This window comes from Nyctereutes procyonoides, unplaced genomic scaffold (genome assembly GCF_905146905.1).
Source record: "Nyctereutes procyonoides isolate TBG_1078 unplaced genomic scaffold, NYPRO_anot_genome, whole genome shotgun sequence".
NCBI classification, from domain to species: Eukaryota; Metazoa; Chordata; class Mammalia; order Carnivora; family Canidae; genus Nyctereutes; species Nyctereutes procyonoides.
In genome coordinates, this window is record NW_026575146.1 from 72047646 (window position 1) to 72063987 (window position 16342).

General features: G+C 46.7%; 1 protein-coding gene across 2 annotated transcripts; it reads left to right on the top strand.

Annotated features, from left to right (window-relative positions):
- The first annotated feature begins 314 nt into the window (after nucleotides 1-314).
- KLK5 (kallikrein related peptidase 5) lies at nucleotides 315-8526 on the top strand. 2 transcript variants are annotated; one of them, XM_055311578.1, is made up of 6 exons: nucleotides 315-435; nucleotides 695-778; nucleotides 2653-2917; nucleotides 3768-4024; nucleotides 4151-4284; nucleotides 8026-8526. In XM_055311578.1, the coding sequence occupies exons 2-6, from the start codon at nucleotides 706-708 to the stop codon at nucleotides 8179-8181; spliced, it is 885 nt and encodes a 294-aa protein (XP_055167553.1). In that variant the 5' UTR covers nucleotides 315-435; nucleotides 695-705; the 3' UTR covers nucleotides 8182-8526. The 2 variants fall into 2 exon arrangements, with proteins under 2 accessions (XP_055167553.1, XP_055167554.1); XM_055311579.1 differs by having other exon boundaries at nucleotides 701-778.
- The last annotated feature ends 7816 nt before the right edge of the window (nucleotides 8527-16342 follow it).

Sequence of the window (16342 nt, forward strand, 5' to 3'; positions counted from 1 at the left end):
GTCAGAGAGAGGGAGAATGAGTGAAGAACACACAGAAAATAAAGAAAAATCCTAAGTACCTAGAAGAGCACCCAGAACTGGTGAGAAGTGTGAGCTCGAGGCTAAGGGGCAGAGGATTCAGGGCAGGATAGGCCAGCCCTGTGGAGACCCCTCCCCATTCAGCTGCCTGGGCCAGGGAAGTAGGGACTGGCCTTCAGAACTGGGTGGGGGGGGGTGCTCTTGGGGTGGAGGTGGGGGGAGGCAGGAGGAGTGATTACTGAGGCCTGGCAGGGCACCTCACTACCTGGGAATGCGCCCCGGGGATCAGTGGGTGGTTATAACCCAGGCTGAGTGCCGGGAGCAGAGGAGGAGGTGGCTGCAGGACGGCACAGGCCTGAGAAGTCTGTGGCTGAGCTGGGAGCGGGTTCCCCACCCCCTACTTGGGGGACATAGCAGGTGAGGCCTGGGGAAGAGGACAGGGAGGGAGAGGTGTCTGTGTCTTGGATGCACCCCTACTCCCTCTTTTTATCCTCTTTCCTTATCCAATGGAGGGGGCTGGATGTCTGCTCCTCTGAAGTCTATATAGTCTCTGGGTTGGGGGACAATGTCCCTGTAGTTCCTGCCTGTACTGGGAAATGGGGCAGAAAAGGAAGGGAGGTGGGGTAAGGGCTCCCAGAATCACCTGCACCTCCCTGCCCTCTGTCCTCTCCATAAGGTACAGTGGCCATGGCTACAGCAGGACACCCCTGGATGTGGATGGTCGGTGCCCTGATCACAGCCCTGATTCTGGGGGTGACAGGTAACCAGAACCCCTGTATGTGCCTGTCGGTTAACTATGCATGGGGCTGTGGGTGACTGGGGGACTCTGTGTGATTGGGTATGGCTCCAGGACTGGGTGACTGTGAGTTGGTGTCCCTATTGATGTTCAGGCGGTGTGTGTGGCTGGGTGCCTGTCACTGTTGGGGGGGGGGCGACGAAGGCGGGGGCTGACTTTCCTCATATCAAGGGACTGCCCGTAACAGATGTACTACCTTGGAGGCTGTGTGTGTGATTGTGTGACTGGGTGTGTGTGCACTTAAGATCATGTGTGGTTCAATATCTGTGTGGACAAATGCACACTATGTGTGTGGCTGTGCATGACTGTCCCTGTGTCACCAGATTGCATGTAACAGAAGTGCTTGTTATCGTGAAAATGTATGGCTAGGTGCTTGCAGGTAACGGTTTACCGTTGTGTGATTGTGGCTGAGTGCGAGACTACGTGTGGCTCTATCTGAGCTGTGTGACCTCTTGAGGTTCTATGTACCGGTAATTGTGACTGCATGTTTATAGGGGACTGTCTGTGTGGTGGTGCTGCTGTGTGGGTGGAGTTTCCATCCCTGCCTTAAGGGATTGGGTGTGCTGAAGTGGCTGTCACTATGAGGCAGTGATTCTGTGAAGGTGTCATTTGCACTCTGCCATGCGGGGGTTACTTAGTATAATATTGTCGCCATGCCAGTGTGCCTGCACGCAGAAGTGCATGTGGTGGTCTCTACATATATGCATACATGCGTACATGTTACTGAGACACTGCGTGCCTGCATGAGATCTTGTGAGGCTGCCACCAACTGTGTGCACACAGCAAGCGTGTGCACCATGAGACGGAGCTGTGCCTGTAGCTACCCCGGGGGAGATGATGTGTGTCTCTCATGCAACTGTGTGTGTGCTTATCTGTGACAGTAGTTGTGTGCGTGTTTCCTGGAGTGTGTGCGGAAAGTGTGAAGGCAGTGCCAGCGCCTGGCATCTCTGGGTCATTGGCAAGAATATGAATCAGTAGACAGACTATGGGGGACTGGTGATGGAGTAGGGTATCTGTGCCTGTCTGTAGAGGGGAGGGTATTGCCAGGAGGATCCAGGAGGTACATTTGTGTTTGAGAATTCCAAAAAATCAGTTCTGCTCTCTGTTGCCACCGCCACCGGGCCCCTCTAGCTGAGCACTTTTCTGCTTCTGTTCCCCCAACTCTCCTTCCACCCACGGGTTCTGACTCGGCCCTCTTTCCTCACCCGCACCGCTAGCCCAGACTATCCACAGTCAGGGTCCCCTTGGGCTGCCGCCCCCACCTCCCGCAAGCCCGGCCCCCTCCTCCATGGCTCTCCCCATCTGCAGCTCCAGAACCCAACCCCTACCTCCTTGCCCGAAGTCAGGGCTCTTGATAGACTCGATCTCCCCGTGTGACCCTGGCCTCTCCAACTACCCCCTCCAACCCTGACCTCATTCACTGAGGCCTGACCCCACTTCTTGAGCTGAGAGGTCCCACCATGAAAGCTCTGGTCTCCAGGCCAACCCAGACTCCACCCCCTGAGCCTTGGCTCCGCCCCTGGGATTGTCCTACTTTCCCCTCCTAGGCCTTGTCCACTGAGCTCTAGCCACTCCCAGGAACCTTGAGGTGCAGCCGAATCCTGTAAACCACCTGATCCTGGACCAGATCTTTTCCTGAGTTCTAAGCCTTAGAAATCCTCATAGGCTTCACCCTCCAACTCCAGACTCCACCCCTAAAGCTCCAGCCCTATTCCCCTCAATATAGGAGCCCTTCTGGAGGTCAGACTTCTGCCGAGTACTACCTCTTGGATCTAAGACCCACCCACTGAGCCCAAGCTCCGCCTTGATTCCGAGCCCAGCCCGCTTTCTGCCCCCAGAGCCTGTTCTTGCAAATGATGTTACCTCCTGCGACAACCCCTCTGACACTGGCCCCTCTGAAAGCACCCGGGACATTGGAGCTGGGGACCAGGAGGACACCAGGGCAGACGAGGGGAGCAGCAGTCGCATCGTGAATGGAACCGACTGCGAGAAAAATGCCCAGCCGTGGCAGGGTGCGCTGTTGCTGGGGCCCAACAAGCTCTACTGTGGGGCCGTGCTGGTGAATCCTCAGTGGCTGCTCACAGCGGCCCACTGCCGGAAACCGTGAGTGGGGCTACAAGAGCAGGGCTGCACAGGGCAGGGGCGGGGGGTGGGGGTGAGGGCTCTGGAGGACAGGGGGCCTGGAGGGGCCTGGAGGAAGGACCTGGGGGGAGGAGGCAGCACGGATGAGGAAGGGGTACAGTTAGCCTGAGATTAAGAATGGAGTTGGGGTGGATTAGGTGTGCTGGGGTTAGGATGGGGAGAGAATTGTGGTAGCGGGTGGGAGTTAGAGATGCATTGGGTTTGGGGTGAGGGGTACATATGTTGAGTGGTTTGGAATGGAGATGTGATTCAGAGTGGCTTTAGAGTTTGGGGTGGAGTAGGGTGGAGATGAAAATGGTGTTGGGATTGGAAATAGCTGTGGGGTTGAAGATGAGGTTAGGGTGAGCGTTACCGATGGGACTAGAGATGGCTATATTTGGAGTTGGGAATTGGTTTGTTGATGGTTTGAGGGTGGGTGAAAAATTAGAGTGAGGTTCAGGGATGGGAATGGGTTGGATTTGGGGCTGGGCATGCACGTGCTGATGATTTGGAACGGAGATGTCACTAGGAGAATTGGAGATGGGAGGAAATGAATTGGGAAGAAATAAGGCTGGAGGCAGGAATGGATGTAGGATTGAGGATGGGGTTGGAATTAGAGTTATGGGGGTTTGGGAGTGGTTGGATTTGAGGTTGAGGTGGTTAGATCAAAGTTTGGGAATACAGATGTGGTGGTTTCTGTGTGGGGAAAGGATTCAGGTTGGGGATTGGATGGGGTGGAATTGGGGTTGAAACTAGATTTGAGATGTGCTCGGCACTGGATATGGGCATAGGGATCAGGTAAATCTGCACCATCTTCTTTAAAAATCTTTAGATTTTTCAGAATCCGTCTTGGCCACCATTCCCTGTCACCTGTTTATGAAGCTGGACAACAGTTGTTCAAAGGGATCAAATCCATCCCCCATCCTGGCTATTCCCATCCTGGCCACTCTAATGACCTCATGCTCATCAAACTGAACAGAAAGATCCGTGAGACTCAGAGAGTTAAGCCCATCAACATCTCCTCGAAGTGTCCATCTGCTGGGACCAGCTGCATGGTATCTGGCTGGGGAACAACCAACAGCCCCAACGGTGAGAGTCCAGGTCCCTCTTGATGCCCACCCATGTCTGCCTTCTCCCCCTCTCTGCCTCTGAGCACTGCCTCTCCCCATCCTTCTCTGTTGCTCACAGTGGCCCTGCTTTGTGTGTTTCTGACAGTACAATTCCCCAAGGTCCTCCAGTGCTTGAACATCACTGTGCTAAGTGACGACCGGTGCAGAAAGGCCTATCCCAGACAGATAGATTCCACTATGTTCTGTGCTGGCGACGAGGCGGGCAGAGATTCCTGCCAGGTAAGGCTCAGGACTTCTGCATTCCTTCAGCAGATACACACTGAGCACCAACTGTGTAACCCGAAACCTTGCTAAGTGCTGAGAACTCAGCCCTGTCCCATAGAAATACAACATGAGTCATACATGTCATTTTAAATTTTCTGGTAGCTACATTTTAAAAAGCGAAAAAGAAACAGGTAAAGTTAGCTGTTCTAATAACGAATTCTATTTAACTCCATATATCCCAAGTAGTTTGATTTCAAAATGTAGTCAATATAAAACAATTATAAATGAAATATTTTACATTCTTTTTTTTAATAGTAAGTCTGTGAAAGTGTGCATCACATGACGGCATATCTCAATTTGGGCTAGCCTTGTTTCAAGTGCTCAACAACCCCATGTGACTAGTGGCTACCACACTAGACAGCACTGGTCTAGAGGGAGAGATCAAGTCTGCTTTATATGGTTGGGCAGGTTGTGCACTGTATACAGATATCACCGCTAAGGAGATTATTACACTCTTCATGTAATAGACATCACAGTTTGGTCTATTTATTTTAGCAAATTTCTTTTTTTTTTTAAGAATTTATTTATTTATTTATTTATTTATTTATTTATTTATGAGACACACACACACACACAGAGAGAGAGAGAGAGAGAGAGAGAGAGAGAGGCAGAGACACAGGCAGAGGGAGAAGCAGGCTCCATGCAAGGAGCCTGATGCGGCACTCGATCCCGGGGCTCGGGGATCACGCCCTGAGCTGAAGGCAGATGCTCAACTGCTAAACCACCCAGGCATCCCTATTTTAGTAAATTTCAAGCAGATGGCAGTTAAGTATCTTGTCATCACAAAGCCTACAGTATGAAAGTTTTCTGACAAATGCTAATACACTGTCTTGAGGAAGGAAAATAAAAACCTTTGCTAGGTATTTGAAAAAAAGAATGTTTAATACAGAGACTTGATTGCAAACTCGTTGGAAGGGCTGGCAGGGCAAAAATGGTTAAAAAAAAAAAATTGTCAGGGGTGCCTGGCTGGCTCAATTGGAAGAGTGCATGACTCTTGATCTCGGGGTTGTGAGTTCAAGTCCCACACTGGGTATGGAGAATACTTAAAATAAAATAAAAAATAAAATTATTTTTAAAAACCCAATGGTGAATAAAATGCATAATAGGATAATTTCAGAGAATATAAGAGCTATGTAGAGAATAAAACATAGTTTTATGATAGTGAGTGATGAGAGGCAATATTCAAAAGGGTGGTTGGAAGGGCCTCCTCAAAGAGGTGGGTAGAGACTGAATGACACAAAGGAGGCAGCCTTGCACAGATTAAGGAAAAGAAAAGCATGTGCAAAGGCCCTACTGCAGGAAGGAGTTTGGCTGGTTCAAAGGACAGAAAAAAAACAGAATGTTTAGGGGAGTAAAGGGAGTGGTGCAGTAAGATTTGAGCCTGAAGAGATGGGTAGGGGCCAGTTAATTCCCAATACAGAGCTCCTCTACGTCCTCATGGAAGCTCTATCTGTTGATGATGACAGAACTTAAAATTAAACTGTTGCAGGAATCAAAACCCTTCCCTGTATTCAGGCTTTCAAGGGTTCTAGAAGGAGGTAAAGGAAGGCACTTTCTGCTGGCAGGATGTACATACACTTCAGTAATATTGGGAATTAGTAAGTAAGCTGGGGCCTTAGAGAGCACTCCTGTCCATTTCTGATGGCTGAGAAAAGGTGCCTCTCCCCAGATTTTACAAGCCTGAAAATTACAGCAACTTCCCAGCGTCATCTCTGTTCCCACTTAATATGGAAACACACATATCTGGATAGAGGAGGAGCCAAAGGGATTTTTATCAGATGAAAGCATATCTAATTCAAATGTCAGTATTTTTAAGATTATTTTAAGTAATCTGTACCCCCAACATGGGGTTCGAATTTACAATTGAGAGTCATGCAGTCCACTGACTGAGCCAGCCGGGCGCCCCTCAAATGTCAGCATTTAAAACCACTTAGCTTTTCTGGAGCCAAGCTTAGCACCTTGTTTTTCATTTTGCAGACCTCAAGTGGCTTTTCATACCAGTGTGTGGTCAGGGTGAGGCCACTCAGAGCAAAAAGTAGTAACAACACTAATCCTATAATATAATGTGGGACTCTGCTTTATGTGGTTCACACACATCAGCTCATTAACTCACTTAGCCATTATGGGTTTTTTTTAAGATTTTATTTATTTATTCATGAGACACACAGAGAGAGAGACAGACAGAGAGAGAGAGAGAGAGAGAGACAGGCAGAGGGAGAAGCAGGCTCCACACAGGGAGCCCAACGTGGGCCTCGATCCCAGGTCTCCAGGATCACGCCCTGGGTCGAAGGCGGCGCTAAACCGCTGAGCCACCCAGGCTGCCCGCCAATATGTTTTTTTAATATTTTATTTATTCATTTGAGAGAGAGAGAGACATGAGAAGGGGTGAGTGGGGAGCAGACTCCCCACTGAGCAGGGAGCCTGATGCAGGGCTCCATCCCAGGACCTGAAGATCATGACCCGAGTCAAAGGCAGATGCTCAACCATCTGAGCCACCAAGGTGTCCATCACTTAGTCATGATTATTAGCTCTATTTTACAGACAAGGAGCCAAGCTCAGAGCAGTTAACTAACTGCATCTCAAAGAAAACTCTGCAAGGATATTACAGAAAATATAATGAGAAGAATTAAGCTGCAAGAAAGTTGAAATTTAGAGATTCAGGCCGCCTGGCTCTTTTGCCTTGAAACAGTGTCTGCTGTTGGGAAAAGAAACCAGGCTCTGGGTTTCTTTATAACTGATACCAGCATTTTGTATAAACGTACATAAGAAATCACAGTAAAGAGTGGTGAGTAGTAGGGACGCCTGGGTGGCTCTGTGGTTGGGCATCTGCCTTTGGCTCCAGTCCTGATCCTGGGGTCCTGGGACTGAGTCCCACATCAGGCTCCCCACAAGGAGCCTGCTTCTCCCTCTACCTACGTCTCTGCATCTCTCATGAATAAATAAATAAAATCTTAAAAAAAAAAAAGAGTGGTGAGTAGTATTATAGGAGAGTAACTGTAGGATTTGCAGGGAGTTGAGGACAGGCAACCCAAAGAAGCAGTTCTCAAACTGCCCCCCACCCCCACCCCAGGGGACATATGATAATGCCTGGTGATAGTTTTGGTTGTCACAGCTCTACCTGGGGGATGAAGGGGGTGACTGGCATCTAATGTATAGAGGTCAAGGATGCTGCTGAACATCTGACAGGGCACAGGATGGCCGCCACAGCAAAGAATGATCTGGCCCCAATGTCAGTGGTGCCCAAGATGGGAAAGCCTCATCCTTCAGGGGCAGAGAGCTGCCTCTCTGCAAAGGTGCAAGATGGACCTGTGTCAGGGGCAGCCAAAGGATGAGGAAGGGAAAGGAAGCCATGCCAAGCATGCTTAGTCAGAAAAATATGGTGTTCAAAGGCTGAAAGAGAGAAAGACAAATAGGGACAGGGAGATGCAGTGAGGGAGACACATAGAGAAGCTGTGGCACTGGGTGGAGAGGACAAACAGAACTTCTAAAGGTGGGACTTACAGGGAAATGTTAACATTCCTCTCTCTCTGTCTCTGTTTTATCTGTGTCTCCTTCCTTGTTTTTGTGTCTCTTCACCTCTCTACTTTTTCCACCTCTGCATCTCTGTCTCTTGCTGCCCTGGCCCTTCTTCCCCTGTGTGTCTCCCTCCCTCCACCTCCCCACATCACTGGGGATGGGCTCCTTTTTCCTCTGCAGGGTGATTCAGGTGGCCCTGTGGTCTGCAATGGCTCCCTACAGGGCCTCGTGTCCTGGGGAGACTTTCCCTGTGCCCAGCCCAACAGACCCGGCGTCTACACCAACCTGTGCCAATTCACTAAATGGATCAAGGACACCATCCGGTCGAACTCATGAGGCATCCCGGGACCTGGCGGCATTCTGGTGTGGCCCCACGATCTGTGGTCCCTCACTCCTGAAGGAACCGTGACACTGTCTCCAGACCCTGCTCCTTACTGCGGGTGTTGGGGTTGTTAATCTCTCCAGCCCCTCCTCGTCTCCTGGAATCGGGCTCCCCCTTCCCCAAACCTGGGCTGACCCTGTCTTTCCAGTCAGGCCTTAGAGACAGTTTCCCAGAATGACCAAGGTGAGGGCTGCCCCTCAGTGTCCCCCATGCTTCGTTCTTTAGACCCAGAGGCTGTCCTTGCCCTGCAGCTGTTACCCAAATTTGGTCTCAGAAATAAAGCATCTGAGGAGAAGTGGGCTCTGTGTGCGGTGTCCCCCACTCACTGAATGGCCAGGCAGCCAGGAACAAGTCACTTTCCCCTTCTGTACCACTATGTTTGCTCTTTGGGACTATTTCAGTTGCAAGAAACAGAAATCCATCCAGGCTGCTTTGCATTTTTTTCACAAATACTGATTATTTTGTGGCAGGAAGTTTCCAGATGCTGAGATACTACAACAGGCAGAACAATATCCTGCCTCACAGAGCTCCTTTTCTCCTAGGGGAAGACAGACAATAAAGAGATAGATGAATACATTACTTGCGATGTAAATAAAATGAGGACAGAGCAAGTGGAAAGAGGACCTTTGGGAGGAGCGGACCTATTTATATTGGATGGTCAAGGAGGGTGCAGGAGGGCGATATAACAACTCACCTGCATCCACAAGATGTCTGCAGCCTAATCCCGGAACCTGGGAATTTGTGGCTTTATATGGCAATGAGACTTCACAGGTGTGATTAAGGATCTTGAGATGAAGAGATGATCCTGGGTTTTCTAGGTGAAACCATTATAATTCCAAGGGTCCTTATAAGAAGAAGTTGTGGGGGTGGTGGGGTGGGCAATGAAGATGAGAGAGAGATTGGAAGATGCTGCTAAGCTGGTTCTGAAGATGAAGGAAGGGGCGTAAGGAATGTGGGTGGTCTCCAGGAGCTGGAAAAGGCACAGGAATGGATTCTCCCTCCCAGCCTCCAGAAGGAATTCAGCCCTGCCAGTCTATGTCTTTATTTTAGCCCAGCATGACGTTTCAGACTTCCGTCCTCCAGAACAGTAAGAGTAAATTGATGTTATTTTAAGATATCAAGTGTGATAATTTGTTTTAGCAGAAACTAACATGAAGGGCCTCTGGGAGGAGGTGGCATTTGGGCAGAGTCCTACACAATGATAAGTAGCTAGCCCAGTGAATTTTGGGGGGATTCAGTGTTCCAGACAGAAGGACAAGGCAAAGGCTCTGATATGGGGACAGGCTGGGCATTTCCCAAGAACGGAAAGAGTACCAATGTACCTGGAACCTCTTGGTTTTCCCTACGAGATTGGGAAGGCTTTAGATGTTTTTAGCCAGAGGGCAACATGATCTGATTCCTGTGTAAGAAGATCATTCACCTATTTGTGGAGGACACAATCAATGGAGCTCCTTATTGGCCAGAGTAAAAAATGAAGAGTCAGTTATCAAAAGAATATCCAAGACTTGGGACAGTCAGATGACAGCCCAGGAGCAGCTAGCTGCCTGTGGGATCTTGTTCACTTTCCTTCGGTGATCTTTCTTTCATGTGTCCCTCTTCTCATTTTCTCCAAAGGGCATTTTCTACTTCCTTCTCAGATTTGGGTGGCATGTGGCCTACCATAGCCTCACCCTGATAACTAGTTCCAATTACTGGTGTTGGCTGCCTGTGGGTCAGGTGCTGACTCTGGGTCCCTCAGCCATGGCCAGAGAGGGGAGGGCACATAGTACAGCGTGAATCCCCCCCATCACCCCTTCACCAGCAACAGTGGGCAAAGCACTGCCCTCAAGAAGGCTATGCACATGGGAGTCAATGGAACAGGACTGAGAGATTTCTCAGTCATACTATTTCTGGAGCTCAGTTTTTCCATCCATAAAATGGGAAGATTGCAGTGTAATGATCTTCACATGTGGGCTCAACCCCTGAAATAATGTATTCCTGGTGGTCAGGAGTGGACGCAGAAAGTCACTCCAGGAAATACCTTGGAAACGGAACATTTTCTTTTTAAGTAAGTTCTAGTCCCAGTATGGGGCTTGAAGTCACAACCCTAAGATCAAGTGTCACATACTCTATTGACTGAGCCAGCCAGGTGCCCCGGAAATGGAATATTCTAGAAAAGGAATTATGTTAGGGAATTTCATAAGTAACAAAACACCAAATTAAAAGTGACTTACATAATAAGGACTTTTAGTATTTCACATAAAAAGAAACTCAAAGTGAGAACAGTTACATGGTCAGTGTGATGTCACTCAGGGTCCAGATTCTTTCCATCTTTCTTCTCTAACATCCTCTGCATTTATTCATGAACTCAATGATGATATACTAAGCCATGTAATAGTCTAATCACTTAGGATAGAGTAATTAAAAAACATTTAAAAATCTCTTCCTTCCTTCAGCTTACATTTTAGCAAGGGGAAGAAAATATGTCCAATTTTTTTCTTCAGGCTTGTAACCTGGCAGGTATAAGATGGCTGCCACAGTTCCAGCCATCACAGCCTCATGTAAACATGATAAAAGGCAGGAAGGAGACCTTCTCCTAGCAAAGATCTCTTCATAGGGAGAGAAAGTCCTTCTCCAGAATCCCTCCCTAACCCCCATTTCTCTCCCCCTCTCCCTTTCTTTCACACACACACACACACACACACACACACACACAGACACCTCTGCAGACTTCTCTTTGGGTCTCAATGGAAGAGAGTCCCAATGTCTGTTGCTGCAAGAGAAGCTGGAAAAAATTTTCTGGCACTTTCAATCTCTATTGCGGGGTGCAGTCTCTGTCCAGAGGGAAGAGGGGGTGATAAATGGCTTGTTGGATAACTACCTCCCTTGTGCTCAGGAATTTACAACTCCTCACAACAATTTGGAGGGACATTCTACAAAGGTTGGGGTGCCAGGTTTGGGGTCATTGACCTCCCCAAGGATTCATCTCTCATCTCTCCATGTCAGTTGTTACCAATCTAGGATTAACATCTAGTATGCTGTGATAGGTGTGGACTTAGCCCAGCTCCAACTGCTCTCAATAAGCAAGTACAAGATGGGTGATGTGGTTTAAGATAGGGACAAATAACCCTGACACAATTGCAGGTGGTAGAGATAGTTCAAAGTTAGAAAATTAAGGGAAAAATATCTAGAACAGAGCAGAATCCTGAGGGGCAATCAAGTATATTTTCCAAAATGACTCTGTTAGTCCATCTGCTTTTGGCAACACAAGAATATTAATTAATACTGTTTCAAATAGGTTTTCACTTTGCATGCCAAGAAATACAGGTAAGGGAAGCTCCAGGCAAAGGATGTCAGGGCTCCAGTTCCACTTCTCTCTGCTTCTCTTGGTTCTCCTTAGTGTGGGTTCCTCATCCTCAAGATTATAAAGATTGTAGTGAATATCTTTTAGAGAAGGATGACCCTTTCTCAGGAACAGCCCCAGCAGAATTCCCTTCATTATTATTGGTCAGAATTGGGCCACATGTTCTCTCCTAAACTAATCACAGGCCAAGGAAAATGGATTAACATTGTTGATTTGCACCAATCAGGGTTCATTTTCCGAGACTGAGATCAGAAATTCCCGTGAGGGGTGCCTGAGCGGTTCAGTGGTTGAGCCTCTGCCTTTGGCTCAGGTCATGATCCCGAGGTCCTGGGACTGAGTCCCGCATTGGGTTCCCCACAGGGAGCCTGCTTCTCCCTCTGCCTGTGTCTCTCCCTTTCTCTGTATGTCTCATAAATAAATAAATAAATAAATAAATAAATAAATAAATAAATAAATATCTTTTTTTTTTTTAAAAAAAAGGAAAAAAAGAAAGTCCCCTGAGTCGTGTTAGCTTGACCAAAGGGACTGCTCCCTGAATAAGATGAAGATTCTCTCATCAAAGAAGGGAAAAATGGGTGGTAGGTAAACAGCTAAGGGGTCTGTAATAGACATCCTTTTAGCAATTTTTTTTAAGATTTTATTCATTCACTCATGAAAGACATAGAGAGAGAGGAAGAGACAGAGGCAGAGGGAGAAGCAGGCTCTATGCAGGAAGCCCGATGTGGGACTTGATCCTGGGACTCCGGGACCATGCCCCGAGCCAAAGGCAGATGCTCAACCGCTGAGCCACGCAGGCGTCCTGTCTTTTAGCAATATTTTAAATTAACTTTTCAGTAAAGAATAATATACAAACAGAAATGAGTCCTTATTATAAATATTATAAACCCAATGAATTTTCACAAAACAGATGACTGTCTTGTAACCAGCACCCAGATGGGGCAGCAGAATATGACAAACTTTCCAGAAGATCTTCTAGGGGTTCCCCTACAGTCACTGCCCCTGCCAAGTGTAGTGACTTTCCTGATTTTTATCACCATCCTTCAGTTTCGTCCATTTATAAACTTTGTATGAATAACTTTAAATGTATTCATATCGATTTGTGGAAATATATTAAATGTATATAAATAAAATCACACAGAGAATTATCTTGTGTTTGACTTGTTTTGCTCAGTATTATATCTGTGTGCTTCATCTAGATTTTTGTTTATAGTTAGTTGTAAACGTCCCCTTCTCATTAGTACCATAGATGGACACTGGGTAGTTTCTTCAACAATTTTAAAGGCAATATGCTGGGACACCTGGGTGGCTCTGCAGTTGAGCATCTGCCTTGGGCTCAGGGTGTGATCCTGAGGTCCCAGGATCGAGTCCTGCATTAAGCTCTTTGCGAGGACCCTGCTTCTCCCTCTGCCTATGTCTCTCCTTCTCTCTGTGTGTCTTTCATGAATAAATGAATAAAATATTTTTAAAAACTGTATACATTTTTAAAAATAAATAAATAAAGGCAATATGCTGATCTAACATCTGTGAAAGCTATAGTGAAAAGTTTAGGAGAAGCAGTGTGCTTGACACTGCCCCTCCAACCCCCCAATCCTTATACTTCTTCCTCCTGTTGGCAGAGCCTGGAAGTATCCTGGGTCATGTTTAGGCTCAAGGGTGAGCAAGAGATCAGAAGGAAGGTGTGTAGGCCAGGGGCAGAGATAGATATGTTGACATGTTGTGATCTCATCTGACTCAGTGCAGGGCAGCCTGGGCAAAATTGAGATGTAGTTGCTGATTACCACACAAACCCAACTATTGCTCAGGGTGGCAGGTAACCTGTATAAAGATGTTCGCCCTCCATGTGGGTGGCCATTGATTTAGTTCTAAGCATAAGATGTAAGCCAAAACCTAGTGGCTGGGTTTCTCTGGGAAATTTTTGTTCTGCTGATAAAAGGGTAGGCATTATGTTTGGAACTTACCCTCTTCCCACCTGGAATGGGGGTGCCTGGAAGTGGACCAACCACTTTGCACTCTAAGGATAAAAGGCACAAGACAAAGATGGGGGTGCAAGAAGCAAAGAGAAGCCTGCTCTCTTGGTGATTGCATAAATCCCTGCTTCAGGCACACACTCCCAACATCCTGGGCATGAAACAGAAAGAACAAAACCTCCAGCATCTGGGCTACTATAGTTGGTTTCAGGTATGCTGATAAGAAGAAGTGAAGTTTCTAGGAACAAAAACAGAGCTAAGATGTTGTGCAGATTTTACTGGGCAGGTTTGACTTTCTGTTCCTGGATGAGGATGTGCTTTTTTTCAGTATGAAGACTGGCTCCAGAACCAGGAGGGAACAGATGTCTGCAAATGGTTCCTGTTAAGGGTGGAAAGGACCAGTGCATTTCCTGCACGGTGATGTAAGTGGTGAGGAGAACAGGCCTGTGGTGGTGTAAGAAATAAGCCTCTTGCCCTACCAGATATTAAGACAGGGTGCAAAACAAAATAATGTAGTTTTTAAAAGTGTAGTATTAGCACAAGAATAGACAAATGGCTCAGAGAGTACAGCATTCAATATAATATTACATAATATATGGGGAGCTATAAAATATGATAAAGTACCAACCCAAATTAATAGAGGGGAAGATGGCAAACTTAGTAAGTGGTGTCAGGAAAACTGGCTCTCTGTGCAGAGAATAATATACTTAGATTTCTATCTAACACCACACACAAAGGTGGACTCCGGATGTGAAAGATAAACTTACAAAGTAAACAGAAGAAAATCAAGGAGATAATCTTCAAATCTCTGTGACAGAGAACAACTTCTTAAGACTTCAAAAGCACAGATCATAGAACAGAACATTCATTAGTTTGATTATATCAAAATTAAAAGGAGAGTAAAACGGACCATTATGACATTTATCAGAATGGGAGAAATTATTTATGACATTCATAATGTACAAGAGACTAATACCTATAATATGCAGGAAGCACCTGTGAATTAGTAAGAAAAAAATTGGAGGCACCTGGGTGGCTCAGTTGGTAGGGCATCTGCCTTGAGCTCAGGTCATGATCCCAGGATCCAAGGATAGAGCCCCATGTCAGGCTCCTGCAAGGAGCCACTTCTCCCTCTCCTCCTTGCTCATGCTCTCCCTCACTAGCTCTCTGTCTCAAATAAATAAATAAAATATTTTAAGATAAATAAATAAATAAATAAATAAATAAATAAATAAATAGTCACCTTTGGGGGAGGGGGAAATGGGTAAAGGATATGAACAGGCAATTTGCAGGAGAATCCAAAAACTCTCATGCATATGAGGGGATGTTTAAACTCATTCATTATCAAAGAGATGTAAATTTCAATAACAATGAGATGCCACTTTACACCAATTAGGCTGGAGAAAATTAGGATGTGTAATATCTAGTGTTGTCAGATGTACGGGCATCCCTCAATGTTCAAGAGCTACTAGGGTTAGCGTGGGGTCTCCAGTCCTGAGGAAGGCTCAAGCACTATTTCATTAAATTAAGTATATATGTACCTTATGACTAAGTAATTTCTCTCCTGGCTATACATCCCAAAGAAATTCTTCCACACTCACAAGGGGACACAATGTGCCTTGTAGAGTTCTTTGTGGTGGCTGGGAGTTGGTAACCACCATGTGTCCATCCCTAGGGGGATTGTTGACTAAATGTGTGACCCCCGTCATGGAGTTCAGTGCAACAGGGTAGAACTGTGAACACAGCAACATGGTTGGGTCTTCAAAACAGTGCTGTTTGAAAAGTGAATTAGAAGAGAATGAGATATAATCCAACCTCAATTACATAAATTAAAATCACAGGCCATAAGAACCACACTATGCATTTTGTAAGACTGAGGGAGGGTGGGAAGAGGGGAAAAGAAGGAAGAAAGGAAGGAAGGGAAGGACAGAGGGAGGGAGGGAATGAAGGAGAGAGAAAAGAAGGATTCTGTATAAACAAGTGATGATAATGATGCATTTGACGTTGAACCTCTGCACTCAAGGTCTAAAGGGAATAAAAAAATAAGCTTGTTAAATTGTGAAGCCACATCTTACATAAACAGTGTCCAGAGGCTGAGCCCCTCTGCGAGCCTAGGAAAGCTGTGTGCATTTTGTGCGTCCCCGATCACTGTTGGGCACCTTCTGATACTATTCTGTATCCCTGAATTATAAATCAGACACTTAATCTAACCCAACTGTGGCTAATTCTTGCTTGATTCCACACTCCTTTGAAATGCACAGAATTGGCTTAGGACCTCAGAGAGGCTGCAACTCAGGTTGAAAACTGTCATCAGGTGTGGTTTGGAAAGTTGGTGTGTCCTCCACCTGGTGCCCTCACTCTTGGGGTGGTTGATCCTGGCTAAAAACTGAGGTCAGGGAGTGGCTCCAATTTTGTCAGTGGGAGGATCTTCCCCATGCATTCCACACACCAGATAAGCATCTAATTGTTGGCTACAGAGAGGCTGGCTGTGGGTTACCTTTTATTAGTAATCATGATGATGATGATGACAACAGCAACCATTTATTGAGTGCCTAACACCTTGCTGTATTCATTGCATGCCTCATCTCTCCCAATTGTGACAGCAACTTCAGGAGGGTGGCCCTCAACAAGTCAGGAAGCTGAGGGGTATCCAAGTTGGCTCAGTTTCTACAGCTGGTACATGTGGGAACTGGGATATGAATCAAGGGACTAGGAGGCCTGAGCCGATGCCTGAAACCACACTCTGCTCTAGCCAACAGAAGAAAACACAGGGCACTGGGCCAAAGCCAGGGAGCCTTGACTATG